Raw genomic sequence first — 12971 nt, 5'->3', positions numbered from 1 at the left:
TACGGGTTTTTAGTGGATGGGATTGTGAAAGGTGGAAATCTTGGAAATAGTGAGATGAGGCACATGTGAAGCAGGGTGGGGAGGCAGTGGGGAAGGAGGGTGAGGATAGAAGGGAGAAAATGGGTCTAGCTGAAAGTTGGCTTAAGGATATCCTGCAGGCGGGCAGATTTTCAGGGCGGTGAGGTGGTTTAAAACTCGGTCTAGGTATTGCTTTCCGCAGCAGGGGAGGAAAAAGAAAGGGGCCTAGTGTGAGTGAAGATTGAAGGCACTCCACCAGACTTCAAGTGGGTCTCAGGGGACTCCATCTAGTTTGAGTTCGGTGGGATGGGGTGCAGGAGGGTCTGGAGAATGCTCCCACCAGGTAGCTTCCCCTTGCAAGCTCACTCATTTGTTCTGTTTGCTCTGCTAGACACCGTGGGACCAGTCTCCAAATCAGGAACTTCCTCTAATTCTGAGAGACCCTGAAAACCAGACAGGTGTGAGGCAAGCAAACTGTAAGGGTGAGAAATGAGGAATCCCAGACAGATGCAGCTTCCTCCTCTCCCATTTTTTTTTTCTCGTGTTCCCATAGCCCTTCCAATATTTACGCAGATTTCTAATGCTCTCCCACATTTTTAGCCCCATTTAGATACCCAGTTCACTCTTACCCACCACTAGGGGAGAAATGTCCAAAGCCAGAAAACCAATCAGTTTCAGTTTAGGACCCCTTCCTTTCCGGGCTGCCCCATTGTTTTCCCTTAAGTACCATCGACCAGGATAGCCAGTGAAAAAATGAACTGCTAGCTAGCTGCTTCCTCCCTGCCCTCAGTACCTCCTGCAGCTCCTGGTAGTGCAGACTCTGGCTCCAGCAGCATCCTGGCTTCCTCTGGCTCAGCAGGAACAGGGAGTATGCTGAGACCAGCACTCCCCCTAGGGTGAAGGCCTCAGCACTGAGCTCCAGCACCAGCAAGCCGGCTAGCTGTAGGTAGATAGGGCTGAGGGTGTGCTGCAGGGGACCCTGCACCTATTTGCCCCTGCCCTCTCCCCTCCTCTGGCCTCCTCATCCTCCCACATTCTCCTTTATTCACTTGTACCTGGGAGGGGACAGTTGGGGCAGACAACAAGGCTGTCTTCACCACTTCGACCACCAACACGATGAAGCCCAAGATCAGATTGAAGGTGTTGAATAGCATCATGGCGTGCACCTGCCAGTGAGTTAGTTCAGCCCTGCCCAGCCTAGGGGACTCACTGCAACCCCAAGCCCCACCTGTAGCCTAGCTGAAAACAAAACTCAGCTCCTATTTTTCCACCTCCAAACGGGACCATCAGCCCTCTAACTTTCTTGTTTCCCTCCTCAGTCTTTTGGACCAGTCACGGGCAGATAACTAACACAATTAGTCAACAGTTAGAAATCCACTTCCTGGGCTGAGGTGTGTGTGTGTTTTAGGGGGTGGGAGAATAGTACTGCATTCTTTTCCCCTCTCACCTTCCAGAGACGGGGTGCTCTGCGCAGCTCAAGGGTTACAATTCCAGTGACAAGACCCTGAATGATGAGAAAGGCAAGTGGTGAGCTCTGGCCCATTAGGGAGGGGCCCCCAGGACCTTCCTTCCACCCTCCCATATGGTAGTTCTTACCAGTACGCCAGGCCCAAGTGGCAGTGCTGTGGCCATGTGACAAGCAGAGTTCAGGCAGGCAATTGAGATAGCAAAGGGCACCACAGCCACTGCCAGCCATAGCTGGCTCACCTGGAGGCCGGATGCAGGGTAGTTGAAGGAGAACTGTTAGGGATTCCCTTCCATCCTCCCAAGTGGTGGAGAGTAGTCAACCAAGAGCCATAAAAGAAGGGGATATCATTTAATTTTTTCTGCCTCATGTCATAGTTCAGTTACTTAACTATGTGTTTTCCCCACATGATGGAAGCTACTTGGAGATTAAGGGTCTTGCATTGTTTATTCTGTTTCCTCCACCCTCCTCCCACTCAGAGCCTAGCACAGTTTCAGGCAGATGATAGGTGCTCACTAAACATGGGTGGAATTGAACTGGGGTACAAGTTGGGGTGGGGCAGCCTGGCCTCACCGCCAGCACCAAGAGGTGCCCACTCTGCCTGTGCCTGGCCCAGTGCTGTAGCTTTTCCAGACGAAGGCTTGGTCTGTCTTGCTCTCGCTGACCAGCTCTCTCCTCCATGGCTCCCTTGACCACCAGAGCTCAGTGCTTCCTAGCCTGGGAAAAATTCATTATGGCACCTATCAGGAGACAGGACATACAGCAACATCTCTTTCAGCTGCCCCTCTGCCTGCTTCCAATATCCAGGGAGTTGAGGCTCAGGGCCTCACACTTACCTAGTCTGAAGCAGCTACTCTAAAGGGATGGGTCCCAGCTGGCCCTGGAGCTCCTGGTAGGGCCTGGTAGCTCAGAGCAGAAGACAAACTTGTCCTGGCAGAGACAGGCTATCAGGGCTGGGGTGTGGTGGGGCAAAGGTCCCTATGAGGGCCTCAGGATCCAGGGAGTGGTGCTGGGTAGACACCAGCCTCAGTTCACTCCACAAGACACCCAGCCCTAACTCATTCTGTTCCTGTTTCCTACTGACCCCATCTCTGCCCATCCTGGGTTCCTCTTCTGATCACTCACCTCATCCACTCACCTTATACATGGACACTACCCCCCTGGGCCCCAATTTCCCCCCCATTTCCATCTAATCTTTCTCCTTTTTTTAGGGGGCTTCCTCCTCAAATTACTTGCTGTTCCCTAGGGGAATCCCACATTACTCTCTGAATTAGTCCCGTCATTACTGCTTGAAGATTTGTCCCAAGACCAGCCAAGACCTGGCTTCCTGTCTCTCACTTTCTGGACAGTTTCTCCTCTCTCATTCCTTTCTTGAAGGATTTACTCTGGATCGGACACTGACTAAGTGGATGGAGAGCCCTATTTATAGTAGGGATTGCTTTTGACTCAGTGATAACCTGCAGCTAGACATGTATAGAAGATGGTCCTTAAATGGTCAGTCTCGGGAAGGACACTATTGCAACAATTAATATTTTTGAGGGACAGAAGTTGCCTTGCAGCCAGGCAAGCTCTGCCACTTTCCGAGCTGTGTGGCCTTGGATACATTATTCTACCAATTTGAACCTCAGTTTGTTGAAACTGAGTGATTAAAAGGGGGATAATAATATGACTGTGAAGGGTTGTTAACTCAGGGTAGGTGCATAATAACCATTAATGGTGCTGATGAGGTCATACTGATGTACCTCATATACTACAGGGCTTATTCAGAAGCTAAGTTGGGGTCATTTATTCATACAATAAGAAGCAGAATCACATGGGCCCAAATATATATTCTGTACATCAAAAATAGGAACAGTCCATATTGGTGCAGAGCCTGAGGTCTGGGGGCAATCAGACATATGTTCAAAGCCCAGATCTACCTGGGTGACCTTGGGCAAGGTACTTAATCTCGCTGTTTCCTTATCAATAAGGGGAATACCAATCTCAAGAGATTGCCTTAAATATTAAAAGAGAAAATGCATATGAACTAACTCAGTCCAGCACCTGGCACATACATGCTCAATAAATGTTAGTGGCTATTATTATTATTATTGATGACAGAAGACGACTGAGCCAGAAGACCCCCAGGAGTTAGTACCAGGAGGCAGGGTCCTGGGAGGCAAGTGGCCTTTGTAAGCCACTTCTGCCCTGCTCAGTGCTGGGCCAACACTCACGGGAACACTGTGCCCACCCTTCTTTCCTGGGGAGTGGAAATCACATTTAAAGGGATCCTGAGAACTGCTGTGTGTCTACCCCCTCCTCGATCCTTATGTACATTAATTTTATTTTGTGGCAATGGCCTGATAGAATGTGAGATGTTGGGTTGAGTATCCCTGAGCTGGTAGGCCAGTGGAAAGCGACTCTTTTAGCCTCATTTCTCTTACCTGTAAATGCAGACCAATTATATTTCACAGTGTTATTAGAAAGATTATATACTATTAAATATGTGAACAGGTATTCGGTAAATACTGATTAAATCTAAGTATCCTACTTACAAATTTGTAGTCCCTGTCTGGATTACAATCTCCTCCAGAGAGGGTACTACATTCCCCTCATGTGTTCATCCCCCACGGCGCTGAGCATAGGTGCCTGGTACTTAGTAAACACTCAGTAAATATTTGTTGTATTGAACAGCCTTTAAAGTGACTTAAGGAATGGAAAAATAGAATTCGAGAGGAAGGAGCAGAAATTGTTTATCAAGAAGAGAAAGGACCGGAGAGTAACTTTAATAATGTTTCTTATACGGCAGACATTAACTATCTCTATAATCGCCCCTCCTCCTCCCCCAAAAGAGAGACAGAAATTGTAAGGGAGAGGCTTTGAGATAAAACCCCAGGAAGAACTTCCCGAGTCTGTGCATGTTGGGGCAGAAAGAGCGGCAGAGCCAGCTCCTTCCCTGGTATGTCCGGGTTTAGGGTGGGAGGGGCAGTCCGCTTGGAGGCTGGGGGAAGGACGAGATGACCTTTCAAAATCTCTTCCAGTCTCCTGTTGGAATCATCCGTGCGCCCCACCCCCGCTCCCTCCCTCCTTCCCTCCGACAGCGCCCCCAGTCTCCAAAAGGCCCGCACCCCGCCCCTGGCGGCCGCCTCTGGCGGCTCCCGGGGTCCCCAGCTCCCTGTCCCCGGAGCCAGAGCCCCGCTCCCGCTCTCGCTCCCGCGCGGCTCCCAGCCCCGCCGCGCCGCCCCCCGCATGCTAATGGCCGGGCCGCCTCCCGCCGCACACAATGCGGGCCAGGGCCGGGGGCGGGGGACCGGGGAGGGGGCGGGGGCCGGGCCGGGGGCGGGGGGGCCGGGGCCCGGCGCATCTCCCCCGGCCCCACGTAACGCTGACGCCCGCGCCGCCGGCCCGCCGCCCGCCGCCGCCGCCGCCGCCGCCCGCTCCGCCGCCGCCCGCCCGGGGCTCGTGAGTAGCCGCTCCCCCCACTCCCGGCCCCCCCTCCGCCACCCGGCCCCCGCCCCCGGCCCCCGCCCCCCCTCCCGGAGGGGGGGGCCGTTACGCGCTCCCGGCTCGGAGCAGGTGCAGGGGGCGGGGGCGGGGGAGGGGCGCCGGCTCGGCCCCAAGCAAACTTCGCCCAGAGCTCCTGGGGGGCGGGGTGGGGGCGGCGGCCACGGAAGCCTGGAGAGCTAGGGGGGCCTCGAGGGAGGGGGGCAGGTGGGGGAGCCGGGAAAGCGGACACCAAAGGGGAAAGGCCAGCGGGGGCGGGGGGGCGGGCGTCTTTGTAGGGGCCCGAAGGCAGGGCGCGAGGGGCCTGGGGGTGCGGGGCGGCAGAGCTGGGAGCCAGAGTGGATGAGTGCCCCCCGGCCCAGGTAGGGCTGTTGGAGGAGGGGGAAGGGACCCAAACTCTCCGGGAGCGGGGGGGTGGGGGAGGGGAGAGGATGGGGGGTGCTTCCCTCTCTGCGTCCCAAACAAAGTGTCACAAAGAGCTCGGCCGGCGGCAGCGGCGGAGGCGGCTGCAACTCAGCTTTTGTTCTCCCGGCCCGGGTAGCTGAGCCCTGGCCTCCCAGTCTCCCAACCCTGTCCCCCATCATCCTTCTGGTTTATCTTCCCCGGGAGGGGTCTGGGGTGCTGCTGGAAGAAGCTCTTGCACAGGATGAAAGGTCTTGCCCTACTTGCCAGTCTACTTCTGGGAGGGAGATTTTCCCAGAGGCTCTCCTACCCACTCCCCACCCCCTAATCTGAGAACTGAGGTTCATATGGGTGCCAAGACTCTGACCTTTCTAGGGTCAGCTCCAGCTAAAGGGGCTTAGGGCTGGCTACATGCCCCCTCCCCCAAATCCAGGTGTTCCAGAACTTTCAGAAGAGGGGTCAAGTTGGGACATGCCCCTGGGATAAGATTCTCCATGGTGGGGTGGCAGTAGGTGAGCAGGTGTACCTTCCTCTCACCTCATGCTGTACATTTGAAACCCATGACTGAGGTCTGTAACCCCAACTCAGGGCAGTGAGGATGGAGGGAAGGAGTCTTTCCCAAGAACTCAATCTAAAAGGTGGGCAAGCTATGCTGTGGGGTCAGTTTGGGGGAGCCGCCTGAGCAAGGAGGTTCAGAGGCTCATGGAGAGGAGACCATAAAAGTGAACTACTGGCATGTCTGGTGATAAAGGTGGTCTTGACTCTAGACCACCTAAGGAGTTCCCTTTTAACTCCATCTAGTGCAGCGTTAATCAATTGTTAGGGGACTTGGAAGGTATAAGGATTCTCAGAGGGGAAAACATCAAGTACAATATTAGAAATGACCAGAGGCGGAGACCTAGTCACAAATATACTTCAAGTCCTGAACACTTGCCCCTTACACTTTGACCCTAAAAACTTTTGAACCACAAAGCTTGAGGGACAATCTTCATGGTCCTCCAGTCAGCAGATGTTTCTGTGTACTTGTCCCAGTTGTTTCTAAGAGTCTTCTCACCAACCCTTCCATCCTTCCCTGCTCAGTAAGGTTTGATGGTCCACACCAGCCAGCTCTCCTAGCACATAAAAGGAATTGGCCTGTTGCTTTGGAAAGATTTTGGATCCCTATCCCTGGCCCTGCATCCCTATAGAACCCAAATAAGGGTAAGATAACCCTTGATTCCCAGTGGGGGTGGAAAGTAGGTCAGTGCTACTGTCTGGCTAAGTCTCATGGATGGTGTTTAGTCCTGACTATAGAAATTGACTATAGAAATTGTCCTGACTATAGAAAACTCTGACTATTGCCCACAGGCAATACATGCATGATCTAGGTCCCAGGTCAGTTAATAAAATCTGGGGCTCTGTCAGTGCTTTCTCCTATTGAGAAAAACTCATGGGATCAGGTTCTTGGGACCCCATTTGGTGAGGAGATGATTCAGGAGACCTTGACTGGGCCTAGGAGGGTCTCTCAGTGGTTTTGTTGATTTGAGGCCACCCTCTGGGGAAACTTTCCCTTCTTGGGAATTCAGCTTCAATTTGGGCCTTCTTGTATATCACTGGATTTCCATCCTGGAAACTGCTATGTGCAAAGCAGGTTTTTTGTTTTTGTTTTGTTTTGGGGGAGGAAGCTTTTGCCCAATTCCTACTCTACTTGCCTTGGATATGAGGTCAGCCTCCCATGAGGTATTTTGTTTACTATCCTATAGGCAGTTTTAGGGGCCCTAGAATCTTCTCAGAATCAGAGTATGTGCCCATAGGTTAGTCAGCTATGACCATGCAGTATTCCCAGCCTCCCCCCTCCTCCCCCACCATCTGCTTCCTCTGAATATACCAGATTGGCTGTACACCAGGATGTTCCGGGAATCCCCAGGAGAGCAACAGAATGTGATGGACCCAAATACGATGCCTCAGTAACTCATTCCAGGATGTACAAACTGTAACTGTCAGAACACTCCTTATAGCTAATTAAAATTCTTCTAGTTACATCTATTTTCTATTATATCTGTCTATTTTCAGTGACATCCAAAAGGCCAAAATAATCCCTCTGGTACCACTATTTTTTCTCCCCCTCTATGGTTTCCAGATAGGAATTTTTACAAATCCTCTGGCTTTTCTCAGTGCCTTATCTGTGGCGCTAAAATGGCAAATGTGGCCCCTCTAGTACTTCATTGCTCTATGGTACGGAGGTGGCCAAAGTGGCTCCTCTGGTAGCCCACTGCACTCTCCATGGTACTGAAGGAATGACCATTTGTTTCAGCACCTCTCTGGGGTCCAGAAGAGTCCTGTGACTCAGAACCACAAAACTTTTGAACTGGAAGGGACCATCAGTATAAATTAGTCCAACCCTCTTATTTTACAGATGAGTAAACCAGGAGGTTAAGTGATTTACTGAGGACTGCAGAACTATTAATGGTCTGACTGGGCCCACAGTAGTCTTGCACCCCTCAGTCATACTCTAATTCACCTTTCATTATACTACTCAGCGAATTTGGCTAGGCTCTTGGTCTCAGTAAAGGGGCTTATTTGGAGGATCCAGAAAATGAGGGTGGATGCCTTAATTTGGAGCTACAGAAATACAGATATTAAAAGTGGTGCTGGAGGTTGTTTACTGATCCTTGGACAAAGATATTTTGTTAATTAATCTCTTAATAAAATTCCCATAACACAGATTCCAAATGTAACAGGTACCTGCCCCTTCATAGAGTCTTATCCTATCTACTAAATGTCAAAAATTAAAGAAGCCTTGGATCTCCAGAGCCTTTTCTCGTTGCAGGGCTGACTCCTGGCTCAGTTCTCTTTTATTAAAGATCCTTAAGCAAAGTAATGCTGAGTCCTTTTCTTTCTCAGTAACCGATTTCAGTTTCACAATGCCTATTGTAAGGAAGTTCTTTATATCTCAAATATTCTTTCTGTCTCAGACAAAAAAAAAAAAGGTTAGGCCCACATTTGTCTAGCCTTGACCAGAAACAATTCTGTATGTAAGTAAGAAAGATAGACTGGATGACTTCTGGTCCATTCTCCTAGGCCTATTTCCATGAATCTTAATTCTGGGGTTGCTTCTAAGTCCTAATGCTAACCTCCTCTGCAGCTTAGAATCAGGAGATTCCCCACCCACACACACCGGCCACCAAGTCCTCTTCCTCTCACTGCTCTTCATCCTCAGAACTGGAGCTCTGTACATCCCAGGCCCAGAGAATTTTAGCCTGGAGAACTTTAACCCTTTCCAGCTCAGAGTATGTGCTGAGCCCCTATCTGTGCAGATGGCCCAGCCCCGCCCCCCATCCCTCACTCCAGCCTCTTGAGCTCAGAGCCTGTGTAATCCTCCTCTTGTGTGAGGGAGCCTCTCCCCTGCAGAGAGGAGGAAAGCCTGCTTTGGAACAGCCCTGGACAAAGGGGCTGAGATGCCCCATCAAACTGCAGGCTCCAAGGTTTGAAACAAGGGGATGAATCCTATCTGGTATTTGCAGTTTTTAACCCCTTCCCAAAGCCAGCAGCGCCCCTTAACTTCCACTCCTCCCCCAACTCTCTCTTCATTCCGTCTCCCTCTGGCTCTCTCCCCCTTCATGCCCCTCCCCCTCTGTCTGTCTCCAGACTCTGCTGCTGGGAGGTGTTTCTCTCCCATGCATGAATGAGTCTCTGTAATGAATGGAAATGAATGGATCAGGAATCCAGGCGGAGGGAGGAAGAAAGAGGGGGAAAGACAGAAAGACAGGGTAAAGGCAGAAGGAAGAACTATGGAGCCTGGAAGAATGTTTGGCTGGCTGGTCAGTTAACGGTCTGAGAGCAACTGGTCCCACTTGGATAACTGGGGAGCATGGCAAGCCCACCCCATTTGCTCTTCAAGCTGCACAGCCCAACCTAAATGAGAGAAGGGTATACTGTGATGGTCTCCTCCACCACGAGGGTGGAGAGGAAGTGGGGGGGGGCTTGGTGATGGTAGTGGTTGTTCTGGACAAGGCATTTAATATGAATAATTTGGGGGAAGAAATCTGGGCTATCAGGGAGACTTGTGGGCAAATAAAGGAGTACAAGTTTTGAAGACAGCAGCCCCCTCCTGTCTCAGGATGTAAGGAAGGAGAAGGGATAGGTTTCAGAGTGCTAAGAGTCTGGGGTTCGGGGTGACTCTTCCCACTGCTGAAAATCAGGGCTCACCTCTTCCTCCAAATCTGTCTCTCTTGCTTTAGCTCTTCAGCACCTGTTGCCTTCACTAGCAGCTTTTCCTCCTCCTCTTCCCTGCACTCCTCAGAACCAAAGAATGTGAAGGGGGTCCATGGAGGTGAGTGAAGCTCTGGCCTGAACCTATGAGTACCTGCAACTATACTTCCTCCCCTCCCTACCTCTCTCTCTTTCTCTCTCTCTCTGGCCTCCCATTATCAGAAGTTGTTTTCGTGGCCCTCACAGCTCAATTCCCATTCATCCCCCAGCCTCCCCAAGGTGAGTGGGAGGGGCACCCGGTGTTCGTGGTTCAGGCCCTGACCCACCCTCCCTCGGGTTCCTCTGGCTCTCCATGCCCTTGCTTTCCCCACAGCTCTCCCTTCTCCACCTTTTGCTCTACTCACATCTTTCTCCACAGGGCTCACGTCCCCGCGCCCCGGGCGGCCACCTAGCGCCGTCGCCACCGGCCTTCGACGGCGAACTGGATCTGCAACGCTACTCCAACGGCCCAGGCGTAAGCGCCGGGTCTCCGGGTATGGGAGCAGTGGGCTGGTCTGAGAGTCGCACAGGCGAACGGCGCTTCCCCTGCCCTGTATGCGGGAAGCGCTTCCGCTTCAACTCTATCCTGGCTTTGCACCTACGGGCGCACCCAGGCGCCCAGGCCTTCCAGTGCCCGCACTGCGGCCACCGTGCCGCGCAGCGGGCCCTGCTGCGCTCGCACCTGCGCACGCACCAGCCTGAGCGCCCGCGAAGCCCCGCCGCGCGCCTGTTGCTGGAGTTGGAGGAGCGCGCGCTACTGCGGGAAGCGCGGCTGGGGAGACCCCGAAGCTCAGGGGGCCTGCAGGCCACCCCTGCCACTGAGGGCCTGGCGCGGTCCCAGGCTCCTTCGTCGTCCGCCTTCCGTTGCCCCTTCTGCAAAGGCAAGTTTCGCACCGCGGCGGAGCGCGAACGCCACCTGCACATTCTGCACAGGCCCTGGAAGTGCGGCCTGTGCAGTTTCGGCTCCAGCCAGGAGGAGGAGCTGCTGCACCACAGCCTGACAGCCCACGGAGCTCCTGAGCGCCCCCTGGCGGCCACCTCGGCTGCACCCCAGCCTCAGCCTCCACCCCAGCCTGAACCCAAATCCGTCCCTGAGCCCGAGCCGGAGCCTGAACGTGAGGCAACCCCCGTCTCCGCGCCTGCTGCTCCCGAGGAGCCCCCCGCGCCTCCGGAGTTCCGCTGTCAAGTGTGTGGCCAGAGCTTTACGCAGTCCTGGTTTCTCAAGGGCCACATGCGCAAGCATAAGGCCTCCTTCGATCATGCATGTCCTGTTTGTGGCCGCTGCTTCAAGGAGCCCTGGTTCCTTAAGAACCACATGAAAGTGCACGCCAGCAAGCTGGGCCCACTGCGTGCCCCGGGGCCTGGTTCTGGGCCTGCCCGGGCCCCCCAGCCTCCTGATCTGGGCCTGCTGGCCTATGAGCCTCTGGGCCCCGCACTCCTCTTGGCCCCGGCGCCCACCCCAGCTGAGCGCCGTGAGCCTCCGAGCCTCCTGGGATACCTGAGTCTGCGAGCCGGCGAGGCCCGGCCCAATGGTGAGGGCGCTGAGCCTGGGGCTGGCCGCAGCTTTGGAGGCTTCCGCCCACTGCCCTCTGCTCTCCCAGGCCGGGCTCGCCGGCACCGCGCGGAGGAGCCAGACGAGGAAGAGGAGGTGGTGGAGGCAGAGGAAGAGACCTGGGCCCGGAGCAGGGCGGTGGGCCCTCTGGCTTCACTGCCCCCACGCCCAGGCGAGGGCCCAGGGCACTCTGCGACTGCTGCGGGGGCCCCGGCGAGGTCCACCGCCACGCAGGGTACGTAAGGGTCCCCTTTCTCTGAGGATTTCGGCATCCTGGGCGCACTCTGTCACCACCACTGCCCTCCTTGAGTGGGGACAGGAGGGCAGTTTCTTATTTCTTATTTTTAAGAATTTTCTTATTTCTCAATTTTCCTCCCCTGGAGGCTTTACAACCTTTTGAGGGTACATTTCCACTCACAGCAAATCAGACCTCTCAAGTTCCCGCAAACATGCTGTTTCCTTCTGGGCTGGGAGGGGAAGCAGTCCTGTGGGTGGGTATGGGGACAAATGGCCCTAATAGGGTTAGGGCAAAGGGTCCCTCTGACTTCTTGTAATGTGTGTATTGCAGAAGAGAATGGGCTCTTAGTTGGAGGGGCCCGGCCTGAAGGGGGCCGGGGGGCCAGCGGCAAGGACTGCCCCTTTTGTGGAAAATCATTCCGCTCAGCGCATCACCTCAAAGTGCACCTGCGAGTGCACACAGGTGAGGGGGGCAGCCTCCGGGGTGGGGAGGGGACTGGAGGGCAGGAAGGGGGGCGAGAGGCCCATGGGAAACGCCGGGAGATGACATTCTGCAGCCTTCGGATTGTCCAGATGAGATCGTTAGGAAACGCCTCTTAATTAAACGAGAGGCGTGGGAGAGGCGTGGGAGAGGCTCGGTTTTCCTCCTGGCCCGGAGGTCTGTACTCGGAGTGAATTGCGGGTTAGGGCTGGCAGTGATTGTGACTCGGGCCCTATCGCACCCCCCGCCCTCCAGGAGAGCGCCCCTACAAGTGTCCGCACTGCGACTACGCGGGCACCCAGTCCGGGTCGCTCAAGTATCACCTGCAGCGCCACCACCGGGAGCAGAAGAGCGGGGCAGGCCCCGGGCCTCCTCCAGAGCCGCCACCCCCTTCCCAGAGGGGTGCAACCCAGTCGTCGGGAGCCAAGCCGGCTGCGCAGCCTGCGACCTGGGTGGAGGGCACAGCGAGCTCCCGGCCTCCCTCGAGCGGCGCCGCTTCGGGGTCCCGTCGGAAGCCCGCCAGCCCCGGGAGGACCCTGCGCAACGGGCGAGGCGGTGAGGCCGAACCCCTCGACCTGTCCCTGCGGGCAGGGCCGGGAGGCGAGGTTGGGCCGGGGGGTGCCCTCCACCGATGCCTCTTTTGTCCCTTCGCCACTGGAGCCCCCGAGCTCATGGCCTTGCACCTGCAAGTGCACCACAGCCGCAGGGCTCGGGGCCGAAGGCCGCCCCAGGCCGATGCATCCCCGCCCTATGCCCGAGCACCGTCCGGAGAGACCCCTCCCAGTCCTCCGCAGGAAGGGGAGGAGGGCCCCGGGCTGTTGCGTTCAGGAGAGGCTGGGCTGGGGGGGCAAGAAAGGTAGGGAGCCCTCTTACGGGCTGTTAGCTTAGTGAGTTTACCCCGCAGGAGCGGGGCCGCGCTAGAGGTAGTTGGGTAGAGCAGCCAGCAGGGGGCAGCGTGGGACCCATATCCCAGCCCCGGGCGGATCAGAGGTGGAGGGGGCAGAGGGCGTTAGGAGGGTGGGTCGGCGATACCCACTCAGCCCAAGAGAGAGTCACAGTGCCTTAGAAGTGGCAGGGGTGAGGATCAAAGAACGGGGTCCCAG

At 55.1% G+C, this 12971-nt stretch overlaps 2 protein-coding genes across 4 annotated transcripts; one reads left to right on the top strand and one right to left on the bottom strand.

Annotated features, from left to right (window-relative positions):
- Positions 1-380: 380 nt before the first annotated feature.
- TMEM253 (transmembrane protein 253) lies at positions 381-2164 on the bottom strand (the record flags this gene model as incomplete). The annotated part of the gene is made up of 6 exons (XM_082619426.1): positions 381-461; positions 812-958; positions 1074-1184; positions 1466-1522; positions 1615-1725; positions 2057-2164. 6 exons carry the CDS (start codon positions 2162-2164, stop codon positions 381-383), a joined length of 615 nt encoding a protein of 204 aa, XP_082475552.1.
- Positions 2165-4899: 2735 nt separating this feature from the next.
- ZNF219 (zinc finger protein 219) lies at positions 4900-12891 on the top strand. Of its 3 annotated transcripts, none has more exons than XM_082619418.1 (5): positions 4900-4924; positions 9589-9680; positions 9978-11385; positions 11719-11850; positions 12124-12891. In XM_082619418.1, the coding sequence occupies exons 2-5, from the start codon at positions 9675-9677 to the stop codon at positions 12726-12728; spliced, it is 2151 nt and encodes a 716-aa protein (XP_082475544.1). In that variant the 5' UTR covers positions 4900-4924; positions 9589-9674; the 3' UTR covers positions 12729-12891. The 3 variants fall into 3 exon arrangements, with proteins under 3 accessions (XP_082475544.1, XP_082475546.1, XP_082475545.1); XM_082619420.1 differs by lacking the exon at positions 4900-4924 and having other exon boundaries at positions 5464-9680; positions 9978-11130; positions 11200-11385; XM_082619419.1 differs by lacking the exon at positions 4900-4924 and adding an exon at positions 5465-6568.
- The last annotated feature ends 80 nt before the right edge of the window (positions 12892-12971 follow it).

Source organism: Mesoplodon mirus (assembly GCF_964341445.2).
Source record: "Mesoplodon mirus genome assembly, chromosome: 4".
NCBI classification, from domain to species: domain Eukaryota; kingdom Metazoa; phylum Chordata; class Mammalia; order Artiodactyla; family Ziphiidae; genus Mesoplodon; species Mesoplodon mirus.
Note: the sequence above shows the minus strand (reverse complement) of the source record. Positions and strands in the feature narration are given on the sequence as shown.

Bases quoted from the DNA above. Each gene is read 5' to 3' on its own strand.
- ZNF219 (XM_082619418.1), top strand. The intron at 11,386-11,718 runs GTACGTAAGGGT...TGTGTATTGCAG, and splicing joins GAGGTCCACCGCCACGCAGG to AAGAGAATGGGCTCTTAGTT. The intron at 11,851-12,123 runs GTGAGGGGGGCA...CCCGCCCTCCAG, and splicing joins GCACCTGCGAGTGCACACAG to GAGAGCGCCCCTACAAGTGT.